The sequence below is a fragment of the Lissotriton vulgaris genome, chromosome 5, assembly GCF_964263255.1.
Source record: "Lissotriton vulgaris chromosome 5, aLisVul1.2, whole genome shotgun sequence".
Taxonomy (NCBI): domain Eukaryota; kingdom Metazoa; phylum Chordata; class Amphibia; order Caudata; family Salamandridae; genus Lissotriton; species Lissotriton vulgaris.
Window position 1 is genome coordinate 431,593,429 of NC_141693.1, and position 26,679 is coordinate 431,620,107.

At 43.0% G+C, this 26,679-nt stretch overlaps 1 protein-coding gene across 1 annotated transcript in view; it reads right to left on the reverse strand.

The window, feature by feature from the left end:
• Positions 1–26,679, reverse strand: part of LOC147711028 (sperm flagella and cilia-associated protein 1-like) — a 114,216-nt gene that overhangs the window by 35,384 nt on the left and 52,153 nt on the right. The window contains exons 5-6 of the mRNA XM_086920100.1: positions 8,169–8,253; positions 5,446–5,542 (exon numbers count right to left, since the gene is read on the reverse strand). Coding sequence (XP_086776226.1) covers positions 5,446–5,542; positions 8,169–8,253 — 182 coding nt within the window. The remainder of the gene's footprint in view (positions 1–5,445; positions 5,543–8,168; positions 8,254–26,679) is intronic.

The window sequence follows — 26,679 nt, forward strand, 5'->3', positions numbered from 1 at the left end:
CTCGGTGCTTTCTCTGACATCTTTTATGTTTTTAAAACTTAGTACCATAGCCATTTTTCTGACATTTTCGAGTGTCTACATTTTTGTTGTGATTGGCTTCGGGAACCAGGGTGCTTTCTGCGACGGAGGCAGCGGCTATAACGCAATCGCAGGAAAGTTGTCTTTCTTTAAAAAAACATTCTACCAGCCACCTTCCCCCGCCCCGTTCCCTATCAGCCGCCAGTTGAGGGAGGTGGCGTGCAGGTGCCTGAAAGGTTAGTGGTAGTTCAGGCAATTGTTGATGTAAGCTAGTCCTGGTCTTTGGTCATGGAGTGCTTTGTAGATGTGGGTCACCTCTTGAATTGACTTCTTTGCTGGACGGAAAGCCAGTGGAGCTTCCTGAGGTGGGGCAGATATGGGTCCGTTTGGGGAGGTCGAGGATGAGTATGGCAACTGACTTCTGTTTCATCTAGAGTCTCCTCAGTGGTTGGGTGGGGATTCCTGCATAGAGCTTGTTGCTGTAGTCGAGTTGGCAGGTGACTATGGCTTGGTGACAGTTTTTCCGGTGTCGACAGGGAGCCATCTGAAAATCTTTTGGAGCATGGGAAGGGTGTAGAAGCAGGCAGAGGATACTGCATTGGTCAATGGTTTGAAGTGTTTTGTATTCCCTGGCAATAGCAGAAAAAAACTCATAGAGTGATTTCAGTTCTAGGTTCCAGTATTGTCTGAATTTCACATGGAATCTGAAAATGTGCCAGATTTAACCAAGGCTTTGTAAGACCTATTGTTTGCGGCTGAGATGTCCGGTCCATAGGCCTTCCAGGATATTGTTCGTCTAGGCAGTAGGTTTATATATATTTCATGAAAGATAATTTTCCATCGAAGTGAAGAAGTGATAAAATCCCAGCTTATCTGTAGCTTGGTAGCATGAACACTGTCAGGGGCTACTTGAGGCTAGAAGATGAAATAAAATCTAAGAAATAAAAACAGAAAGAGTCGGTGGCCTTACCAGTAGTGGCAAGTGATGTTCGATTATTTGAAGAAGATGTCTTGTGAAACACTATTCAGAGAAAATAGCTTGTGAGTCTAAGATGTGTCCTTTAACAAGAGAGTTCTCTATAATTTAAGTGGGAAAAATGACTGTTCTTGTCTAGTTTACTGCTGGCCCAAGCACTAAAGTCTCTCACTATTAGAAGATTTATTTTAATAACGTGTGATGGGTATAAGTTGCCCAGAGAGGTGCCTTCAAGGGTATGCAACATTTGGCAGCGGGTCAGGGGGGTTAAGGATCTTATAAAGACAACAGTCAGCATAATCTTTCAAAGACACATGTTCCAATCACATTGAAGTGGTGAGGGATGGCTTGAGCTTGATTTCTCTCTTACAGATGTTGATGACCAGTTACTAGACCAGTGGTCCTGTTAATGTTATAAAGTCAGAAGGAAAACAAGGTAGCTTGACAACAGAGCCAGAAGCATTGGTGAGCAAGATTCTCTGAAAGCCAAAATAATTATGTCTCCATGATACAGATGTCCCCATGATATTGAAGCTTGTGGATTTGATGAGGTTGACATTTTTGTAACATTTGCAAAATGCTCAACATCTAAATGTGTTGAACAATATTTTGTTTTTGAATCTGTGTGTGAGTTTCGAGGCAGTGTATGATGTGTCATTATGTATCACCGCAAGATTAATAGTTAGGAGTGAATAGTATCATATCTGAGTTTTAAGTGGCATCATATAAGCTTGGTTTTGGGAATAGGTTAAAGGTCTTAAAGTGGAAGAGCTGCTGTTGAGATGTATGGAGAGTAGGGAGAACATCACTATAATACATGAACTACAGTCAGATGAAAAGGTAAAATAAATCCAGAGGTGAATCAAAATGCTATGGTGTTGGATATTTGTTCAGGTATCTTAAATTTACATAATTATTGAAAATGTCTTATTATCAGTTGGCATAATTTTTTCAGATTGAAATTGAGGAGTGGAAAAGCGTTTCTCTCTCTCTCTCTCTATCTATCTATCTATCTATCTATCTATCTATCTATCTATCTATCTATCTATCTATCTATCTATCTATCTATCTATCTATCTATCTATCTATCTTTTGATGGAAGATCCAATGCTGAAGGACTGTAGATTACATCCTCTGCTCAGAGAACCTGCTGATTATTTTTAGTTTTTTCTAAAAATATCCAGAATTCCATATTTTCTGCATTATAAGATCAGCATCTATAATTTTTCACTTTGCAAATCTGAACGAAACAATTACAGGTAATGCTGTGCCAATTTAATATTCCCATGAGTCAGATAACTCGGATGACAAAATAACATTGCAGTAGATCACTCCCACTCTTCTTATCAAAAACCATCAAAGAGTGCACCGATATACCACAGGTACTTCCCATTTCTCTTGAAGAAAGGTAGAGTTCTGAGATTTGCAAATGACAGCAAGAGACAATAAAAATGCAACCAAAAGACATACACACCTTCTACAACAGGATATCCACTCCACTGGATAAACAGTATACCAATAAAACTGCACTCAGGTTTGTCCATAATAAAGGAAACCACACAGATTAATGTCAACATAAAAAGAATGAACACAGCGCTCAATGTGCTCCAACGTATATAGAGTAAAACAAAAAAATGAAACAGAAGCACACTATGCCACTGTAACCGAACCTACAGAAGAGCCATGAGAACCACAAAAAGGCCACACTGCTCCAAACGCATAAATGAAGCTGGCTGCTTTCATAAAGACCTCCCTAATTTAGCAGAGTTCTACAAGCCTGAGTGTCAAAAGACAGAAACAGCACAATCACAAGACCCATGTAACAAAATCTCCATGGAATTAATCTCTAAAATGAAAAAAATAAAAAAAATGGCCTTAAGGGCAACACAGACCACATCACACCAACAGATTACCCAACCAAAGTAGAAAAAGATTAAATCCATCTTGAATCACTACATAATCCCACAAAAAGATGTAAGCAAACCATCAGCACCATCTTCAGACCAAGCACTTCCAAAAATATTTAAAGACACCCTCTGTACAACCTTTACAGTAGAAGTAGCTGCAACTTGCTGAACAAGCCCCTGGATATATATTCCCACTGGAGCTGAAAGCCTCCTTCGTTAGTCAACACCTCTAAAAGCAAACCTCAACTCATCGGAACCAGCAAACTATAGGCCTATGTCAAATGGACCATGCCTAGGAAAAATATTTGAATGAGCGCTCAAATATGGGCTGTTAGTTAACAAAGCGCTTCCCAACTTTCACATTTTACAGAAGACAATGAATTGATGTCAGACCAACAGTCTAGCTTCAGGCCAGGAAGAGGCACATATCAATTTGAGATGATCTAAAACTCGCAATGAACAAAAACGGAGTGGCTACTCGGATGCTTCTGGATTTATCAGCTGCATTTGAGACTATCCACCACCACATACTACTATAAAAACTCCATCATCTCTGAGTTTATGAAAATGTTCTAAAATGAATAGCTTCCTAACTTAAGGACAAAGTGTAATTTTCCTTCCCCTTTCACATCCGCTTCGTGCACCCAACACTGTGGTGTCCCTCAAGGGTCCATCATAGCCCCTCTATTATGCAAATCTACCTAAACCCCTTAACAAACCTTATTGAATCATTCAATCTCACCTGTTACAGCAATACAGATTACACCTATATCATGCTAAAACTGGATGCCCCAGAAGACCTCTACAACTCAAAACTTGATGACTGCTTCTGCCTAACAAACACATGGTTAATGGATATCCATTTAAAGCTCAACACTGCAAAGACAGAGATCATGGCCTTCGACAATGGCAAGAATACCAGCATGCCATCACATGGCCCCGGGAACAAGAGGCCCAGCCAGCATTCGAAGAACCCATTAGCATATGTACTTCAGAAGACAGTAGTAAACATGGCTATTTCCAAGATATCTACATCATCCCATATCCCTGGGCTAGAACCTGGAAAGATAACACCTTCAAGTTAAATCTTCAGTGTAAAACCCACTGATAGGGAACAACCAAACCAGCAAACTCCATTCTATATGCAGGTAGGCAAAAACAGTTGACCTATGGTTCCCCTGAGCAGTATATAGTTATGTCAATTCATATACAACATTTCAGGCCAACGCTAGAAGTAATACCCCACTCAGCGGTTGGCAGCCAATTATACCTCACATGAAACATTTCTGCTATGGGCCTTCAACATCACCACTAGCCAAAGCCAAATGAGAGGCATGGAATAACTGAAGAGATCTGTCACATAATGCTGGTCAATTGTTGGATTTTAATGTAGTCCACCATGGCAGATCCCAAATAACCATACACTAGGACCGTTATCTCTACATATCACAATGACACTCAGATATGCAGTGATAGTTTACAAAGCCCATCCAATCTGACCTCTTCACTTTTTTCTTTCTCCAACCATGCCAGCTCAGGGCCAAAACTATCAACAAAATTTAAGGTTGGCGAACCCAGTGCAGTAACCAACTAAGTAGACCACGATCATAAGAAATACCATAGGGACCTTAGAGCTGCTTATAGCTTCCAGCCTACAGAAAACCATAATCTGCGCACCAATCTCTCAGGCCTCATCATTCACCACACTGCTAACGGCTGTGTCCCAGAACCCAATACCTGCATCTCGGTGACCGTCAGGCATGACAAGATCACAAAACAAATATAAAACCCTTCCAACCACACACACCCAACATTGTATGGATTGCTGCCCATGTAGGCAAGCACTTCAGTAGCCAACATAGATGTAGTAAGTACTATATAAGTGCTGCAGTACAATACAATACAGTGAGATGAGGCAGTGCTACACAGGACACTCAACAACTGAGCTCCTGGCACTCTTACTGGATAGTGTGTCATTCTTTTACAGAGAGGTCCAGAAGAATCCCTCCAGCCTTTATTTGATGAGATGGGGCTATGACATGCAGAACCCAATCCGAGCTCCTGGGGCTCTAACGGAATGAGTTGAGGACGTCTTAAAAGCACTAATGTGGTGTGCTTACAGCACCCAGACACACACTGAGGTTACTGTTGGATGCATTATGTTGGTGTTCGTGGACCTCAGAGTTCGTACAGGCTGAAGTCCTGAAGAGGTTCCTATGGTCCTGTCCCAATGGACACCATCCATGTTCTGGAATCTCTTGCAGAAGTCCCTGAGGTGCTATTACACAGATCAACAACTGAACCTGGAAAGTCACATTGGCCGCCCTATTGATATGTTTTTTGGTTTCCACACCGTTACTGGATGTGGTGCTGTCGTATGGAACCCTCAGCTGCACTCTGACGTTCTCACAGGATGCGGTATTGAGATGTTCTATACAGGCTAAGATTCTTGTGAGACGTGGAAGTGTTCTAAGCATCCCCAGATGGATACAAAAGATCAACTGCATGTGAGCAGATGATGCACGTGCCCTTTTCATCACTCACCTGTACTGTTTCCTGTAGCGCCATCACTGCCTGCTCTTTCTCTTCCAATAGCAGGCGCACCTGGGGGTCAAGCTGAGCAGAGAGGTTCTGATGTGTTCTACAAAGAGAAGTGATGCCACGTTAGATGTTTATCTCTTTCATAAGATACATAGGATAAGTAAAGTGATTTCTACGTCAGTCAGCGCATTGTGTGCCATTGCAGCACTTCGGCCCCTAGGAAGGTCGGTACTGTTGAGAGGCTTGTTTTGATAGAGAGGAGATATTTAGCCTGAGAAAGATAGGAAGAACATAGCACCGGAAGGACAAGATCTTATGCCCTGGGTGGGACAAGTTGGCTCTATCTTCAGGCAATCCACCACCTCAACAGAAGGAGGCGCTGTCAGGCGTGGCAGAGGCAAAGTCTGCCTGCAATCACTCTGCATGTGGCAAGAGGAAAAAGTGTTTACAACCAGACAGAACTGCGTAGTGCCACTACAACGTAGGCACTTCAACGAACTCATAGTTAGCACGCGTTCCATTACATGCAAGTCATTACAACAACTTGCTTTAGGGCACGCATTGCTGGATTTTAAATCCAGCACCTTCCCTACTGTTGCACAAACTGGAGTTGGAATAATAAAAGAAACTATTCCAAAGTCCAGCGTTTCCCTAAGGCAAGTTGTTGTAAAGACTTGCGTTGTAATGGTAACGACGCGTTGTAAAGGCATGCATTGTGAAAGCATGTGTGAATACGTCATACACCCATGGCAAGATGGTGACAAGATTCTGCCTGGATTCAATTCAGCTTGATACAGAGCAAGGCTTGAAAAAAACCTTCCATCAGTCTGATGCTATTTTCATTTAGTAACCCAAGTTAGGTAGCATTGTGTTTTGAGTACATCTATTTGGCACATTAGAAAATGGGTTTTAACATACACTTGATTAATCGTAACCCTTATAAACCACCCCAGTCACAGGATTTTGATAGGCCACGACTCCTAGCTTTCAAAACTGTGACAGAAATTCGAACCCATCAGATTTCGCAAGAAACAAGCCTTACTGTGCGGTGTGGTGTGGCGCAGCGGCCAGGCTGCTGATTCCGTAGAGCTTGGGATTCATGGTTCGATCCCCAACGCCAGAGGCAGATCAGCTCAGCATCATGTGACTCTGGGCAATAGCTCACTAAGGGGCATATTATCAAGGGCCTTATCTCTGCTTTTTTGGCTTTAAAAGCCAAAAAAGCAGAGATAATGTTTTCGCCCTATTAACAAGAGGGGGATAACAGGCATTAGCGCATGTTAGCACCCTTTTACCCGACGCCTCCCTTTGCATCTCTAATGAAATGCAAAGCGGGCGTCACTGGGCAGAACAACCTTGTAAATATCGCTAATGTGTACATCACGATATTTACAAGGAGGCCCAGGCATTCGTTTTTGGCGAAAATAACTAACGTCTGCAAAAATGCTGAATACTTTATATTGGAGGTGGATTATGCTGATACGGCCACAGGGTCGTATCAGCAAGGTTATCGCCGTTTTCCATGGAACACGCTTTTTAAGTGCTTTGCTAGAAGGCAGCCACCTACACGGTGCAGCCGTTTATCTGTGATGTCCTCCTTCGCTCTGTGGTATCACAGCACCAGGTTTACGAATGTGAGGAATTAATTATCTCTCAACTTAATTTCCCAAAGAAGTGAGGTGCATGTTTGATCTTCTTGGTAGAATGTCTACTGATTTGTTTCGGTCTTCACTGAGCCCAAAATCGCCCGGAGTCTTGAAAAGGGAGACAGACGTTACCTGTACCCGCTTCATATGGCCCAGTCACCCCCAGCCCTTACGCTGTGAAACTGATCCACAGAATCTGATCAGTTTCTTCGGGGAGCTGTCTGTGCCTGTATAGAGTTACACTAGGATAACGTTTGACCCAGACCCAGGTGCCTCGTTCAGTATTTACCGTGCCTATAGGATAACCCTGAATTTAGAAATTTTTAAAACAGGACGCAACTTAATTAATACAAGCAAAAATGCACAGCTTTGTGGTCATAAGTACTCTGACTAATGTGAAGAAGGTCTTGAGTGTACATTAAATTCTCACGGATAGATTCCTTCCCAACCTCTAATTATCCAGAGTACTGAATGTGAGATTAGTGCATCAGTGGATCTAGTTGTGCACATAAACGATTTAGGTGGAAATATGGGTTGGTTATTCCACTGATGCACAGGAAGAAACGGTAACGAGGGTAAAACAGACACATCAACTCAAAAATCTGTTGCTTAATTATTTATAGGACCCTTCTATGGAACAGACCATAGCTGTATATGAGCTTTACAAGTAAAGCTAGAACGTAAACAACAGTGAAGCACAAAACATAGTGCCAAGATGGCTTACAAAAAGGACGTTTGCACTACCATGGACAGGTTTAAGAAAGAGTAAAGAGTTCTAAAACTGTTAATCCAAAGTTATCACTACTCCGTCCTAAGGGAAAGGATCTATGCTACTCTCTGACATAGTACACTATACGGGGTAGACGATGAAGAAAGTTAAAACCAGTAGAACCCATATGTTGGTAACTGTTGAGAAAATAAATACTAGCAGATACCCTGAGTGACACAGAATGGTTTAAAAATGTTATAATGCGGTGATGACACAAAGAGTTGACTGGTGTTGTGGGAACCTTTGTTAGAAGTCTCACTCAGTCAAATATACGTTTGTGTAACAAAGTAGATTAAGTGCTAGTATGTTACCTTCCAAGGCTGCTGTACCCCCACTGCATGGGGTTTTGCTCTGTGAGTTTCATCCCATAGGAAGGTGCATTCATATTTGCTGTTTCTGTAAGACATAGAGTAATAGATCAATGTGTGAGATGGTGTCTCAAGACAGACTAGGTGTATCGTAATATATTTATTTAATTTATAAGGGTGCCTGACTCCGGACCACAGGGTTCATGGTTCGATCCCCGACTCCGGAGGCAGGTTAGCCCAGCACCATGTAACTCTGGGCAATAGCTTGCTTAATATTCCCGACCGCCCCCAGCGCTGGGACACCTCTTTGGAGGTAGCTGTGCGCTTTACAAATGCTGTCATTTATAATGCGCCTGAATCACCCGCGGAGGGGTATCTCAGCGCTAAAGGTGCTAATTTATTTATATAATTTATAAAGCGACTGAATCACCTCTGAAGGGGGTAATGCCATATGGCCTTCCGTTACTTTAGACACAGTCAGGTCTATCCCTTTCAACAACTTCCTAAAGCAAACCCTTCCTTTCATTTTCATAAGTATCTCTGACCTCGACTGATATAACAACAACTTCACATGTATCCAGAGAGCAGGTTTTCTTGCAGCCATTTTCAAATCTATCTGTTGTGACCTTGTTTGTTGGGGGTGGGTGGGTTTTTTGGCTAGCAGTAGAATGTTTCCTCCATCCACCTCTGTCTACACAGCACTACTTTACATTACTTTAGGGCTGCTTAAGAGCTAAACACCAAAACAATACTTGTGCCGGCTTGCATCACTTTTGTGACGCAAACCTTGTGCAGAGTGTTAGTAATTTGGGCCGGAGTATCCAAAGGGTCAATGGAACCATCTGAACACTAAATGGAAAAACATTTACCCGTTGCTAGCATGGTCAGACTGGTCGTACTGGGCACCGGGCATTTCCCCGGTGGGCTGGAAGGGTGGGGTACAATTTGAATCGGTGGGGGCAGTTTTTTGTTAGTGATCGGCAGTTTTCACCCCCCCCCCCCCCCCCGCGCAGGCTAGTCGGACCTAACTGCCAGGGCTGGTTTGCGATCCCAGTCCGGCCCTGGCTGCTAAAATATACTGCCCTAGTAGAAGGTCTATGAGCAGCCAAGAGAACATTCATCCCCATCCAAGGATGGTGGTAATAACAGAGGACCAGCCTTTCAAGTTCAGAGCTAGAAGAGTGAGAATCTTGAGATCTGGATGGAGAAGTCTTCCCTTGCTCTGGGTCTGAAGGTCTTCACTTACCGGGAGAACTCACAAGGAAACTGAACTGAGGTGCAGAAGACGCACATACTAAGGGCAAGAAATTCAATCCGGAGCGATAATCACCCTTTGCATTAAGAGACTGAAGAGGAAGGGCGTAATAGAGCATGATCCCAATTTGAGATAGAGCAGCCCCCATTTATTTCACAAAGAATATTCACTGGAGTAATACTAGTAAAAAGGTTTGTTATCTCTCATTAAAGAGTTCGATATCCAGATAAGCACACTTCTTGTGCATGATATGAGCCACTTCCAGATGCAGGCATAACTCATGGCATATACTGTAAAAACATAAGCAATGTAAAAAAAATGCGGGGTAAAAAATGAGTGGTAAAGGCATGCAATGTATTTCCCTGCTTTGTTCCGTCGTACAACCATCGAAGACATCCTACTCAAGAAGCCCACAGTCTTGCTCTCCTTCCGAGCTAGATGATCAGTTGACTGACCACTCACTTTTAATCAGGCCCTGTGTCAAAACGTCTAGAGCCCACATAGAGATGCCCCATCACAGTGTTTATAACTGTCAGCACATGAATCAGTCTGTCCTGCATCTATGGAATGAAACCCTTTATTTCCAACTTAGTTAATCTGAGCTTCAAAACATTGGTATTAAGCTTCTGCTCCCACAGAGGCCAGAGACAATTGAAAGAGAGTTCTCACAAACAATACCCTCCCCTTTGGTGGCAATTAGATACATAAGACATATCTAATTTCACCTCAGTGTAGCAAATCAACATAGTCTGGATCAGGGATGACTTTTTCCAAGTTCATAGTGAGACAAACAAGGTGAAAAGAAAAAATATTTTCCATTTTTTTTCAAAGAAATGACAATTGCCTGTTCTTTTAACTCTTGCAAAAGAGTTGCTCTAGCTGTCAAGCGTGCCGTCAGCCAAAGACGAGGAACTTACTGTAATGAGGAAGTCGTCCAGATAAGGACAGACTCGCTACAGGAACCTTGGGGATGGGCTGCCACAACAAACATGACCTTGATAAATACTCTCGGATCAGAGGAAATGATAAAAAGGTAACACCTTCAACTAAAAATTACGATCACGCACAGCGAATTTAAAAAACTGTATTTATAGGAATGTGAACATAGGTGCTGTGAAGATCCAGGGACACCATCCAATACTGAACTTGCAAAGCCAAAAGAACCTGGCATAGTATCTCAAACATCTCCTTCCGCATGAACTTGTTCGGGGATTGAAAGTTCAAAATCAGATACAAACCCTCTCGTTTCTTAAGAATGGGAAAATAACAAGAAGAGAGACATTTGCCTCTCTGAGACACTGGAATTACTTCCATGGCACCATTCTCTAACAGAGCACAATTCTCTATCATCAAAATGTTTGTGTAGAGGGGAGGGGTTAGGTGGTAAGGGGGTTCTTGGGAAATGCCAGATTGTAACCCTGTCTGACAATCTGCAAGATCCATTTGTCAGACATAATCGGACTATAGTGGGAGAAATGCTGCCACACAACCCCCTACAGGTGTCTAATCGAATGTCTGACATAATATCGACAGACAGAATATCGAAATACAAAAATATCGGCACAAAAATATCGACATCAAAAATATCGGAGTCATATCTTCATAAAGGTAAGTACAAAAATATCGAAAAAATAATATCGTTGTACAAAAATATCGAAATTAAAAATATCGTTTTTTTAAATGTATTAATAATAATGTAAAAATAATTTTAAAATACATATAATTTTACAAATATTAAATAAAAATATTTAAAAAAAATTAAAACTAATACATATACATTTAAAATAAATAAAACACTTAATAATTTAATGTAATTTTCTTTTTTTTAATTTCATTTAATTGATTTAATGTAAAAAAAAATTATTTTTACCCTGTACGCCTGTACCCCAAAAACCCAAAACTGACCCTGAACCCTAAAAATATCCCTGTACCCCAAAAACCCAAAACTGACCCTGAACCCTAAAAATATCCCTGTACCCCAAAAACCCAAAACTGACCCTGAACCCTAAAAATACCCCTTTACCCAAAAACTGAAAACTGACCCTGAACCCTAAAAATACCCCTTTACCCAAAAACTGAAAACTGACCCTGAACCCTAAAAATACCCCTTTACCCAAGAACTGAAAACTGACCCTGAACCCTAAAAATACCCCTTTACCCAAAAACTGAAAACTGACCCTGAACCCTAAAAATACCCATTTACCCAAAAACTGAAAACTGACCCTGAACCCTAAAAATACCCCTTTACCCAAGAACTGAAAACTGACCCTGAACCCTAAAAATACCCCTTTACCCAAAAACTGAAAACTGACCCTGAACCCTAAAAATACTCCTTTACCCAAAATTAATTAATATTATTTAATTACCAATTAATTATTAATTAACAATAACAATAAAGTAAATATATTAGCACATTAGCTGTAATTAATTTAATTTAATAATTAATATTATTTTTCCCAATTATTTAAGAATAACAAAAAATTATATATAAAAAAATTTACTCTAATTAATGTAATTAACTAATTAATATTAATTAATTACCAACTAATTAATAATTAAAAATATGTACAAAATTATATAAATTAATTACCAATTAATTATTAATTAAAATGTGTACAAACATATATTAATTAATTAATTATTATTAAATTACTTCCCACCCTATTCCCCTATAAACCCATAACCCGCTACAGAACATATTTATCAATTAATTAATTAATTAAAATTAATTAAAAATTAATTCTCAATTAATTAATTAATAATTCCTACTAATTAATAATTAATTTAACATAATTAAATTACTTCCCACCCTATTCCCCTATAAACCCACAACCCGCTACAGTAGTAAAAGACAATATTTAATTAAATTACATTAAAAATAAATAATAAAACATAATAAATACAATATAATATACACTAAATTTATTTAAAAATTGATATTAGTAACATCGAAGTTATTTATTTCGATATTATTGACATCGATATTTAAAACTTCGATATTACTGATATCATACTAATATCGATATTAAGACTGTCGATATTACTTACCTTCGATATTTTGTCCCATCGATATTTAAACTTCGATATAATTGTATATCGAAATTTAAAACTCGATATTTTGTCTGTGTACCGTCTAATCACCAAATCCTGGAGAGGAATCAAAGAGGCTTGAGGCTGGCCATGTGATAGTGGATGAACAAGAACCTTGCCAGTGATTACATCTCCATGATCCATGATTTCTGATGAGACGATAAAACTGGTGTTGGGTTGAGGTTGTGTCTGTGGTTGTTGACCCCAGACCAATGGGCATACCCTCTAAAATTCCAGTATTGTTTACGAAGCTTCCGCAAGGGAGAGGAAAGTCCTACTCACAGTGGCCTAACTCTAAAATCTGCCTAAATCTCTCCAAAGATACTAATTATTTTTCATTAACCTCTGACCATCAAACAGGATGTCAATCAATTGCTATTACTCATCAGACGTAAAACCAGTGGCATACATCCAAGCATACCTCGAAAGGACCACTGAAGACATCATAGAGCAACCTTCATGTTGGCATTAAACTGGATGTTCAATGCCATCATGCAGAAGTTGCTTAAAAGGATCCCTCAGACGTTCCGTCACTGAATGCAGAGTGAATTCCACAAGTACACATCATGCATGGCGTATAGCTCTCTAACAGACAGCTAGCACTGGATGTCCTGAGGGCCAGACAACTAGATGCAAACATCTCTTTTGTACAAAGAGCCAAGCTTCTTGGACTCTCTGTTCATTGGATTAGACAGAATCGGTATAATCATTTTATTATTCCTATTGAGCAGTGGGTCAACGCTCCTCCACCTTAGTGGAGGCGGCGCAACTGGTCTTTCTGGGAAGAGCTGAGGTTGCTAGCACACCAATTTTGTAGTGGATCTTTTCAGAGGGGCATGTTTCCCAGGTTGTCTCATCTAGAGAGAGGGTGCCATTCGCTGAGCGAAAAAGCTACCATGGGTCTATACACTTCTGTTCCACATTGTGTTTGTGCTTCATTCCTCGCAGAGTGTCCCAACAAGGAGCATGACCCTACTTAATATGAATTATGCCAGAGCATGCATCCCAAAACATTGAGGCCAGCTAGGCAGAGGTCCATGAGAAGGCACATGGAGGAGAAGAGGGAGACAGGGTGGAAAAAAGAGTGAAGGTAAAAGTAGAAAGGAGAAAGAGACAGGGTGTTGAAAGTGAAGGTGAAGAAAAGCAAAAGAACAAGTGCAACAAGGGAGGCAGGTGAAAAGTCGAGGGGCGGCGGCATTGCTGGCAAAGAACACGGGTGAGTAGAGAAAGAGAGAAAACACAAAGCCACAAAGATGAAAACGTACAGTGTACAATGTGAATGGACATCTTCTAGGAGCTTAAGAAATAATAGTGTGTTTGTGTAGGGGTGCTCCCAAAGGCACTGGGAACAAAGCCATGCCCAGTAGTCCAAGCATTCTCACATTGCCAGCCAGCCACCATTATAGGCTAGACGGATTCTGACAAACGCAAAGCAATGAACAGTCAGGTTGCTCAATGTTTGTAGACTGGAAAATGCTAACTTTAAAAGTGAGAAGGGACCACAGGTAGAATCGATTCTGAAAACATGGAATTACTTTAGACAAAATCCCTTGTTTTGTCACAGACAACTGTATTGTGTTCTACTGTAGTTGCATTTACACAGCAATGATGAATCATGGAAGCACATTTGTGAACAGGCAGCACTTTACTCCTTGGGAGTGCAGTGGATGGAAGAGTGTGGGCCTGCCATGTGGCCTATATGGGTAATGTTATGAAGTCATGCGAGAGGACTAGTGATTATGTTTTTGTTGCTGAGCCTAAGGAGCATATTTATCGTAGGTTTTGTGTCGCCCTTGCTCCACGCAAGGTGATGCTGTGCGACACAATAACTAGAACGAGATTTACCAAGCCATGAAAGGCCACTTTGTTTGTCTTGGTAAATCTAGAGTAACACAAAACAGCTCAAGTCGCTGCCTTGCGTTACTCTGCCCCAGGTAGACATTCCATGGATAGAGCGTGGGTGTTCTTCCTCGTCCACCCATGGATTTTGCCTCTATTCTCAGATTTACCATGAGTGGTAGACCTGGGAATGCGTCAAAATGCTACGCTTTCCTAGTGAAGGCATAATGAGGAGAAATATCTTTATTTCTACTCGTTTTTCTCTCTCTTTATATGTGTGCCACACATAGAGAGGACAAAGCCTCAAAGGGTTGTTTGTGCAGGAAGGTGCCCTTTCCTGCACAAAAAATCCTGCCTGTGACAAAGGCACCCTTGCATCATGGAGCAAGGGTGCCTGCATTGGCGCTAGGCCACAGACTTTGCACCAGCACAGACAGAGGACAGGAATGCTCCATAGAGTGATAGATACGGCACATCCCTGCCCTCGCCCTTTCACTCAGCACAGCAAGTTGTCTTGCTGCCTTGCGTGAAAAAATTATAAATATGACCCTTAGTGTGGAGCTGAGGGGCAAACGGTTGAGATATGACTAATAACCATTACATCAGGCATGAGTACCCGCCGCGGTCCGTGCAGGTAACAGCGGAGGGACGGTGGCTGTGTAAGGGGGGATTTCAAGGGACGATGCTGAGGGGAAATTAAATAAATAATTAATTTAAATAAATAATTAATTTTCCCTTGGCATCGTCCCTCGAAATACCCCGCTGTTCCCGGCACGGACCATGGTTGATGAGTATGATGCATAAGCATAGAGCGAGTGTGCGAGTGAGGTTTGGCTTATGTAAGCAGTGTTCGTTTTGTACATGCATGGCAGAAACTGATCAAAAGGGTGAGGCAAATTTTTGGGAAAAATGTTACAACGCACTCACTCAAATGATGGATATATGGGGAAAAAACCTGGGACAGAGGTATGAAATCAGTGTTTTTGAAGCTAGTGTATTTTACATTCAAAGCAAGCCACCTAGGTTTAGTGAAGGAAACGTGGAAGAAAACATGTGGCAAAGACATTTTTTTAATTACAGTACAGGATTTCTTCACTGCTTGACCTGCTCGACCAGTATTGCTCTTTGGAAGAGGATCATGTGCGAAGCCTCAGGTGTGATTATATTGATCAGACACCGGAAATTGCAGGACCGACTCTACTTATGATTCAAGGAGATCAGAGATAGAGCTTTAATTTCCCAGCAATTATTTGCCCTCTGTCCATATGTGGATACATTGTTACTACAGTCTAGGGTGACCAACTGGCATTGGTGCAAATTCAGGACAGTGAGTGTAAAAATTCAGGACAAAGGGTCAAAATTCAGGACACAAATTCAGGACAGGAGGTCAAAATTCAGGACAAAAATTCAGGACAATTGGATAAGTTTTACAGACACATCAGAGGTTAGGCAATGGTATATAAGTAAGCCCAGCCATATCCAAACATATTCAACCCTTTGCCAACCTATCCATCATGTATCCTTCCATCTATCCTTTCACTCATCCATCCCTTCATCCATCCTTTATCCATCCATCCACCCTTTCACCCTAGCCATCTGTACACTCATCCATCCACTCTTCTATCCATCCATCCATTCACTCATCCATCCAGCCATTTACCCTTTCACCCATCCAGCCATCCTTTCTCTTACTCATCCATCCACCCAGTCACTCATCCTTCCACCCATCCACCCTTTCAGTTATCCACCATCCTCCCTTTCTCTTTCCATCGTCCCTTTCACTTAGCAATCCTTCCTTCCATCCATCCATCCATCCCCCCATCCATCTACTCATCCACTCATGAATCCATCCATTGACACTATCACTCATCCATCCGTTCTCTCATCCATTTATCCTTTTACTCCTTCACCCATCTATTCATCCTTTTGTCCATCTACCCTGCCTTTCACTCACTCATCCATCCTTACATCCACCCTTTCACTCATCTGTCCATCCATTCACCCTTGCACTTATCAATTCATCAATCCATCCATCATTTCACTCATCCATCCACCCACCCACTCACTCACTCATCCACCTTTTCACTCATCCGTCCTTTCACTCATCCATCCACCCTTTTACCCATCCAGCTACCCTTCCACCCATACATCCAGCTATTTACCTTTTCTCCCTTCCATCCTTCCACCACTCACTCATCAATCCATCCATCCTCTTTTATTATCCATCTATTCAATCGTTCATTCATCCATGCACCCTTTCACTAATTCATCCAACCATCCAGCCATCCCTTCACTTATTCACTCGCCCACCTTTTCATATTAATTTTGAGCTGAGCCTTTTTAATGCAGAAGCCATTCCTAGACTGGTGTCAGAAGCCACCCAGGGCAGAGACAGGATCCAGCACAGGTGGGGGGGAGGGGGAGGGACAGGAGCCATCACTGGGGGGAGGGGGTGGGAAGGAGGGGGACCAGGATCCACCAGGGTGGGCACAGGGGTGGGCATGTGGTATCCTAGTATCATCTTGGTCTCTTCCAGGGTGGGGTAGGGCTCCTCATACCCTCCTGGACAAGACAATGAGAAGTCAGTCTCTCTTTCCAAAATGTTACTTTTACCAGCCCCCACTGTGATGTACAGCACTTAAAGGAGATACTCCGAGAGAACTGATTTAACTGATTGTCCTCCTTACTTTGTTAATCAGTGTGGGTGTGATTGTGCCATTTCTTTATTTTATTACATTAAAGACTGCATGTTTGAAGAATCGAGGTTTGTTTACAATTTAGTGACAGAAATTAAGCTCTGTGCTGTGATGAGAACCACGTGCTGCCTCGGTGTATTCCAGACCGGTTGTAGGATGTTTGGGGCCCTGGGCAGAAAGGGAATGTCTCACACAAATTGCAGAGACATGACTCATTCAGGGCAGTTTGCATCTGAATAGATGCCCCTGCTCCTGAAGCTGCCACCCCTCCCTCTTGGTCACCTTCAAGCACCTCTTAACAGCTCATCAAGGGCTGGAGGTGTGAGGGGTGGGGGCTGCAGCTTCAAGAGAGGGGTATCTATTCAGATGCAAACAGCCCTGAATGCGTCATGTCAAGTCAAGAAGGGAGGTGAGTGGAAGCTGTGCCGGCTTTTGGGATGTGCGACCGTGCCCGGTTAAAATTACGGACAAATGGCGTCCGTTAAAGAATCCTTCACGGACAACGGACAGACGGACGAAATTACGGACTGTCGGTGAAATTAACGGTCGGTTGGTCACCCTACTACAGTCTGTGATCCTGATACAAAATGGCCGATAAATTCTGATACCAGCGCAAACTCCTGCTTGCCCGGGGATGGGAGACCAGAATTTCGAGTACTGCCATGAACTGCAAAAAACACCATGCCCCTTAATCAGGACCACTGGAATTATAAAGCAGGAGAGGACGAAATTATGCGGTGCCGCATACTAAATTATTTGGCAAGAAAAGACAAGTAATACTTCATTGTTTTGTCATTTTTACACATGGTAGCACTGTCTGGGCAAAGATTTTACTTTATTAGTATCAGTTAAATGGCTAAATAGCTAAATAGAGCAATAAGAAGTTAAAAGATGGCCAGTTAAACTTTGCAAAGGGCTTTCCAATGTGCGGAACACATGCCACCATGATTTGAGTAACTTTTGACCTGTTTGAGCTTTGTTAAAATCTGCATATTTTGCAGAAGACAATGGATTATGTGGAAAATACATAATAATGTGGAAAAATGCTGCTGCTGCATAATCACCTCATTTCATTGGCCCTGCCTTTAATTTACACCGGATAATTTCTGATTAATGCACATTTTGGCGTTTATCAGGTGCGTTAAATACCGCATGATCCCGCGGGGTCGATATTTAAGGGGTACGATAAATACCTCCACCTTTCCCAAATTGGCGTTTATCAGACTCATTAAATAACATCATGCGAGGTCGATATTTAAGGGGTATGATAAATACCTCCATCTTTCCCAATTGGGCGTTTAGCAGCAGGGCCAGGGTTAGGGCAGTGAGCCCGGTGCAGCCGCACTGGGCTCTGACCTGTGGAGGGGGTGTAAACCTCAGGGAGCGGAGGGGGGGGGGGTTTGCTGCGTTTAGCAATAACTATGATTGGAGAGATGAGGGGCACTTTTGCCTGATGGTAGCAAGAACATCCGATGAGGTGTTCATGGGGTGTGGGGGCGCCAAAAATGATTGTCGTACCGGGCGCCACCAGCGTTAAAGCTGACCCTGTTTATCAGACTCGTTAAATACCGCATCCTGTCGTCGATATTTCAGGGCTACGATAAATACCCCCCTCTTTCCCTTGCCACTTCGAAACAGGGCCTATGAAGCGTTTCAATGCTCTTGAGAACTGTAGGGTTTTATTTTTGCATAATCCCTTCTGCCTTTGAGGCTAAAGGCATGAGGCAACCTCGATGAAGCTGCTGAGAGGTGGTCCTATCACCCCTTGTAGGGTCTACAGAGTAAGAACCTCACAGTGTAAATTTGGGTCTGCAGCAATGAACTAATAGGAAGACAGATCTGTCGGTTTATGCACGGTTATGTGTGCATAGTGCAGGACATGGGTTCTGGATAACAGGCAGTGTGGCTCAGCCCTTATTCGTCCACAGAGAAAGAAAATGAATCCAATTTAATTTGGCAATAGCAATACCTGTGCTATGAAGCTGCACGCGTTCTAGGAAGTGCTATTATTGGTACTCACCACTTAAAAAAGGCCAAATTTGACTTGTGTCCGAGGGGTGGTGCCCGCACTGTGCCCACTTGGGTGGTCAAGCCACAGATGTTACCAGCGAGCCTTGAGATTTTCCAGCAGCCAGGAGCACACAATGGGCAACATGCCAGAGCTGGAACCCTGAGATTACAGAGTATGACTAAAGCCACCATGGCATGATCTGTTTACACAACGTAAAAAGGGCTCCATTTCTGCCTTACCAAAATGGCAGCTGGCTCACCTAATGCAGCAGCATCCGAAGATAGCTGGGGTCCATACATAAATAATTACATTGATTTATTATACCTCTGTACTTAAGGTTGACAGGCCAATCCACAGGGTGCCCTTAATAACTTGTGTGCACCCATGGGTAATTGTCACAAAAATAGGGATTAACAGTATTCAAAAGTCAGCCTTGAATTTTCCCATTTAGTGCAAACTGACCAAAGGGCACAAAATGTATGATTTTGACACATAACATGGGTTTTGTTATAGAAATCTTTCCTCCACGAATAGGTCCAAAATGGCTGACTCAAACTATAATAGCTCCGCGCCTTACCATCATTAGCTGCTTTTTCTTGGTCTGATGAGATCTCATCTAGTTATTTTGGAGATATAAGACAAGATGTGAGTGTTCAGTGTGCATGCACCAGTGCTTTAATAGCCAGACTACAATATATGTGAAGTTTGGCCCCCTGTGTACAAAGCCTTTTTGCGGTCACAAAACCTGCAAATTCGAAACCTGTAGGTTTAGCAACTCTAAAAAGGCAAGCCGCAGTTTAAGTTCAAAGTTGGAAATGTATTTTTCAGACCCGGGGCCTGATTCACAAAGGGCCTCTGCACTCGTGGCGGATGGTCCGCAGTTGTGGGGAAGTTTCAGCACTTGGGGCGGAATTTCTGCAATGAGAATTCTCATTGTGGAGGTTCCGCCCTGAGTGCAGCAGCGGCCAGCACAGGTAAGCGCGGTGCGGCGGGGTAGGGCGCGGCGGGGCAGGGCACGGCAGGGGGGGGGGGGGAGCCAACGGTTGATGGAATAGGTGTTATTTACTTATTTACTTATACCTATTCTGCCGTCTGTTGACTTCCACCCTGCTCCCACCCTGCCATCGCCCCGCCTCACCGCGTTTACCTGTGCCGGCCGCCGCTGAGCAGACACGCCCCTGCGACTGCTGGGCCTCCGCCACCAGTGCAGAAGATGTTTGTGAATCAGGCCCTCAGTGTGCACTTTGCGAAGCATTGCAATTCAGGTAGTAGGCAGAGAGTTGAAGGGTCCTAAACTTCCTTCCAAATTTCAATGCAATGTACCAAGGTTTGCAACTGTGGCCACAAACCATTGACTTGCTAAAACATCCAAAGTGGGCAGCGCCTGGCATTCATGTGCAAAGTGGAATCTGTGTGTGGGTAACTGCTTCCAGTTTGTGTACAAGTGTTGTTGGTATAGGGTGAGCAGGCAGCGGTACAGTGCGACCACTGCATGCTCTGCCAGTGCCTTTCATAGTATGCCAATTTCATTTTTTTTTAATTCAGCCACTGTCCCTTTAAGGGACATTTGCTGCAAAAAACATACTGCTTGCAATCGGCAAATGAAAATGCAGGGATGCAGTTTTAGTGTCCCTTTCAGGCCTCCATACCTCTATTCGCATTTTGTTTATTAAGAATCGCAATCAGAATCCTGCCTAATTTAATAATAATGTGCAGAATTTGATGGATGTGTACATTCATCACACCACAAATGTAAGGTTCGGCCGCAAAGCAGTTGCTCTGCAAAAACATGCTGTGTGACCTTTTAAAATATGACTTTTACCAGTAGGGCTACTGTGGAGTTTTTGCAACACGTCAAGGAAATGTTAAATATGTTATTTACATAAGTGTCAGATTTATTGTTTCATTTGTAGGCCAATATTTGTCTTCTGCAAAGACATTTTAGGAGTTAAGAAGTGACTACAAAAATATTTGATGATTGGTCTATCAGCTTTTACTTTTCAGAGCTATTTTTGCATGAACGTAAACATGTAATGTATGGCCAAACAGACTATAAGAATTCTCGTATGAAACAGTGCCCAGATGTTAGGGCCAAGAACTGTCCCGAAATGCGGTTGGCTAGCTGGGCGAGCAGAAGCCGGTGCAGCCCGAAGGAATGAAAACGCTGGCTGCGCACACATCACAGGCCAGATCCCACAGAGGGCGAGAAGTGGGTGTTATGAATAGAACAGGACTATTTTAGGATGTGCAGCCTCTTCTTAGCAGTAGGTGAAATCCAGATGTGTGGAAACACAAACTTCGCGAGTTGTGAGCAGAAAAGGAGCAGGATTCAAACAGCCCAAGATTCACACAGAGCCGTAATGTTGGGCAAAAATACTGCTTGATGCAAAAGGGAGTTCAAGCCCGATCGGGATTATAATCAAATTGGGCAAACTGGCTTTTTGCCCACATGATTTTGGCAGACTAAGGGCTGGATGTATGACCCTACCAATTTGAGAGTCGCAAAGTGCGTCGTTTTGCGACTCGCAATGTGCGGCTCGCAAATAGGAATGTACAACAGTGTACCAGACAATGTTTGTGATTCCTAATGGGCCCGCAAATTGCCTGCCTCATAAATATTCATGAGGCAGGTGCTATTTGCGACCCTATAAGGAATGGCTAGCACTCCCAGGGATGGTCGCCTGCTGGGGTCAGCAGACCACCATGTCTGTGACAGCTTTTTAAATAAAGCAGTTAAAAAAAAATGCAGCCAGTTTTCCTTCAAAGGAAAACGGGATGCATTTAATAAAGAAAAATTAAACATTACTGTTTAATTTTTTAAGAGAAGTGGGACCACTGCCTGCTTTTAAAAAATATTCTTAATGACAATCAGAAAGAGGTCCTCTGGGGACCCCTTCGCTTTTGCGAGAGGGTTTCCACCCATTTGAAATGGGTGGTAAACTGCTAGCATTTTGCGGCCCCAAAATATTCTTACATTGAAGTGCGAGCCTCTATTAGGAAGGGAAGCCCTTGACACGCCACTTCCTAATTTTGAGTCGTTAATTGGGTTATCGACTCGCAAAATAGGGTAAACTAAAAGGGGCAGACCTATTTTGTGGTCGCAAACAGGCCGACTTCCCATTTGCGAGCGCAAAATATGGTCGTACATCTGGCCCTAAATGTAGAAAAAATAGTGCGGGAAAATAATTGATTTTTTGCAACACGATTCCCCATTCCAAGGTGTGTAAGTCAGAATGACACGCAAAGGGCACTCCCAGAAAAATACCAGCCTCCATGCTGCCAGCATTATTTACAGCATGAGCTATTTGCGCCCTACACTGAATAAGGTTCAGGGGCCAGATGTACAACCATTACGTTTTGCTTGTCATAAATTGCAACTCGCAAAACGGAATGTACTAATGTGTCTCAGACACATTTAGCGATTCCCAATGGGGTCACAAATGACCTGCCTCGTCAATATTCATGAGGCAGGTCACAATTTGCGACCCATTGTGAATCGCTACAATCACAGGATTGGTGGCCAGCTGCGGACAGAGGACCACCATGACTGTGTTTGCTTTTTATATAAAGCAACTTTATCCCCCAAATGCAGCCCGGATGCATTAAAAAAAAATGGAAAATGTTCTTTTCAATTTTTAGGTTTAACTCTTTTTATTAGCAGTTTCATTGTACATACAATTACAGCTCTGCCGCATGATGCATAGTGTACAATTAAGCAGTGGAAGAATTCTAGTACCTTCAGCTCTACTGTAACCCGCATTTTCAATATACTTCACCCAGGGCATGCAAGGCAGTCTGTATGCTAAAACATGAGTAGGCATAACTTAAGGAGGGTGTAAACGTACCCCATATAAAACGAAACAGTAGAATCCCAACCCCCATATCATGGCCTCCACCACTGGTATGCAACTTTCCTCATTCTAGGCGACGCTATTGTGAAGAGATTGGGCACTATCATAGTTCAACTTGTCTCAGGAGTGTCCTTTTCAATTTTGAAGGGTAGGCCGTGGTCCGTGGGACCACCGCCTGCTCTTAAAAAAGATGTTCGCTCCCAAACACAAAGGGGAATGATTCCCCCTGGGATCCCTTCCCGTTTGCGACTGGCTTACCATCAATTTGGAATTGGTGGTAACTGTGATTGTTTTGTAATGTAATGTAATGTAATGTATAGGCATTTATATAGCGCACTACTTACCCGGAGGGTCCCAAGGCGCTTCGACCGCTGCAAAACCCTTCCTGGCTTCCCTGAGAGATGGTCCCTTAATGGGTATCTCCAGGGTGAGACCAGGCATCCCCGGCGGTCTGGTGGGGCCGTTAGTGAAGATGAGGCAAGCTAATGCCCAGAGTTGCCGAGTGTGATCGCTGATCAGAGTGGGCACCGAGGCGAGAGAATTATCGAGTCCGCTGACCCTGGTCCAGAAACCTGCCGCGCCGGGAATCGAACCCTGGTCCCGGGCCGTCCTCTGCTCTCGGGTCTGCCGCCTCTAACCAGTGAGCCACACTACTTCACCGCGGTCGCAAAACAATTGTACATCCCCCTGTGAATCGCTATTAGGAAAGGATGCCTTTTTGGCATGCCCCTTCCTAATAGCGACTCACAAACCTTATTTTTGAGTAGGTAATAGGTTACTGACTCGCAAAATGGGGTTTGTACATGCTACAACTCTTTATAGCAGTCGCAAATGGCCTAATTTTCCATTTGTGACTGCTAAAAACAGTTGTACATATGTCCCTAAAAGTTAGGGGGCAGCTATTATAAAGTTGGAGACTAAGAAGGGTCTCCTGGTGCTGTGGTACATCGGAAAAGAGGTGGGCAAAATACTGGTGCTCTTTTTCTGCCAGTATCATCTGTGCATCTCTCTAAACTTGGAGTAGCTCAAGATGCATAGCAACAGCTATACATAGGCTCGATGTGAAAATGTTGACCATTACGTTTTCATTAGAAGCGCCATGAAACCTTTTTGGTGTATGTGCGCTTTATAAATATGCTGTAACATAACATAACATCACCTAGCAGGAAAAAAATCATATAGTTGAAAACATCAATAGCAACAAAAGTGAAAAAAGTGGATTGTACAGATGCAGCGTTTTCCGCATAGGTACAAATTCGCATTACACGCCACATCTTGCATAATTTGCATATCTCGACAAAAATGTGCTGCTAGGTCAAATCAGGGCCAAACAGGAAACCCAAAGGAGACCCAGCACATTTTGTCAGACCCGTTCCTGTACAGTGCGTAGTGAGCGAGCCTGACCACTACAAGAGAAGCTTGGGGGTTGGGCACAAGAACATTTTGGGAAAAATTGCAAAAATTGTGCATTCTACAACACACTCTTCATTTACATATCCAATTGTTTTAGCTTTTAAATCCTATTAAATGCTGACCTTACAGCGCACCAGGATACTACAATCTTTGTTTGGGCCTTTCAATGATTCCCACATTATCACCCTCCGACAGTGCACCTCATGTATTTCAATTCTTTTATAGTGCCTCTCATACCAATGTAAGGTGTCTGAGCATTTTACTTCTCACACACATACAGATACAATCAGTCATTCATGTGTAAATCAGTGTATAGAAAACGTACGCCTGTATCAAGCTTTGCCCAGCCACTGTACATGCGTCCAATCATGTCAACGATATGCCTACTGTAACCCTTACGGCGTATAATGACACCAGTATTGCCTTCACTATATATGTACTGTAAACATTTCTCTAATAAAATCTTTTGAAATCAAAAAAGAAAAGAAAATATTATATGAGACAATAGGGAATACAAGGTGTAGGATTCACCAGTGGAAGCCTGTGCAGGTAAGCGCGGTGAGGCGGGATAGGGGTGGGGCGGGAGTGGGGTGGTGGAAGTGACAAATGACAGAATAGGGAAAATAAATAAATAAATAGATGAAACCACTTACCTTGCTCTCACCGCATCTCCAACTCGACGAAGCAGTGAGCACAAGGTGAGTGGTTTTATTTATTAACTTACATAGTTTTTCTCTATTCCGTCGTTTGTCACTTCCCCCACCTCCCCGCACCACAGAGCTTACGTGCACGGGCCGCGACTGGGATTCATATGTCATTCATACCGGTCGACATTTTGGAAGAGTGCTTGGTCTGGAGAAGCTCAAACTCAGGATTCAAAAAGTAACACAGTGATTGGGGTTGGGTTTACTAATATGAATGTATTTCTACCTAAACAAACTCTTCTTAGCAGCATTAGGAAAATAAAAGACATTGGGAAAAAACATAATTTTCGAACCTGTACCAAGCAGTTTGCATGCACCTCGGCCTGGGAACCGTCCTTGTCCATGCTGTTAGCGCCCAGTGTACATTCTTTTTGTGTTTTATATAAACTTGTGCTAAAATTAACTCAGTTTATATGGTGGTGGTCTTCTACAACTTTCTTAGCATTAACTGCATGAGGTTATTTCACCTCCAATCATTTATCTTCTGTTTGAATGATACCAATGAGAATGCAAATGCTACTTACCAGTATGCATCTGTTCTTGGCATGTAGGGCTGCTGACATTCATATCTGTGCATAGTCCGCCACCTAGTGTTGGGTCCGGATGATTGCACATTGTTGTCCTGGAAGAGTCTTCGAAGTATCACGAGATAGGTGGCTCCTCCCCTGGACTACAGTGCGCATGGGCATCGCCTCCATCCCCAGATTGTTTTTAGCCATTGGCAGAGATGGAGTGAAGAAGTGAGTGATGACCATGCTATGAGCATATGTGTGTATATGAATACATACTGCAGCTGCTACAGGCGCCGGGGAGGAGGGTGGGCGATATGAATGTCAGCAGCCCTACATGCCAAGAACAGATGCATACTGGTAAGTAGCATTTGCAGTTCGAGGCATGTGGGCTGCTGAATTCATATCTGTGCATAGAATACATAGCAGTCCCTCCATTAGCGGCGGCCGCCCGTGCCAGCTGCAGCAGTCTGAAAAAGCGTTTTTAGAACAGCCTGACCAACAGCTGCCTGCTGTTTGGAATGCACGTCTACACAGTAGTGCTTAGTGAAAGTATGTGTGGTAGACCATGTGGCTGCTCTACAGATGTCTTCTAAGGGAATGTTACCTAGGAAGGCCATAGAGGCCCCCAACTTCCTAGTGGAGTGGGCCCTCGGTGGGATAGTGAGAGTGCGCTTAGCTTTAGCATAACAGATCTGGATGCACTTTACTATCCATCTAGCAATCCCCGCTTTGGAGATTGCATTTCCCTTGTGTTGTGTGGCAAAAGCAACAAAGAGTTGTTTGGTTTTGCGGAAATCTTTTGTCCTGTCCACATAGTACATCAAGGCCCTTTTCACATCAAGAGTGTGGAGCATACGCTCCGCCAGCGTCTCTGGGTTTTGGAAAAACACCGGCAATTCAATTGTTTGGTTCATGTGGAACTGTGAGACCACTTTGGGTAAGAATTTAGGGTTAGTGCGGAGCACCACCCTGTTAGCATGTACTTGGAAGAAAGGTTCCTGGATGGTGAGCGCCTGCAGCTCGCTTACCCTCCGTAGCGATGTAATTGCTACTAAGAACGCAACCTTCCAAGTCAAAAACTGGAGTTCACAAGAGTGCAGTGGCTCAAAGGGAGGACCCATCAGCCTTGTAAGAACCACATTG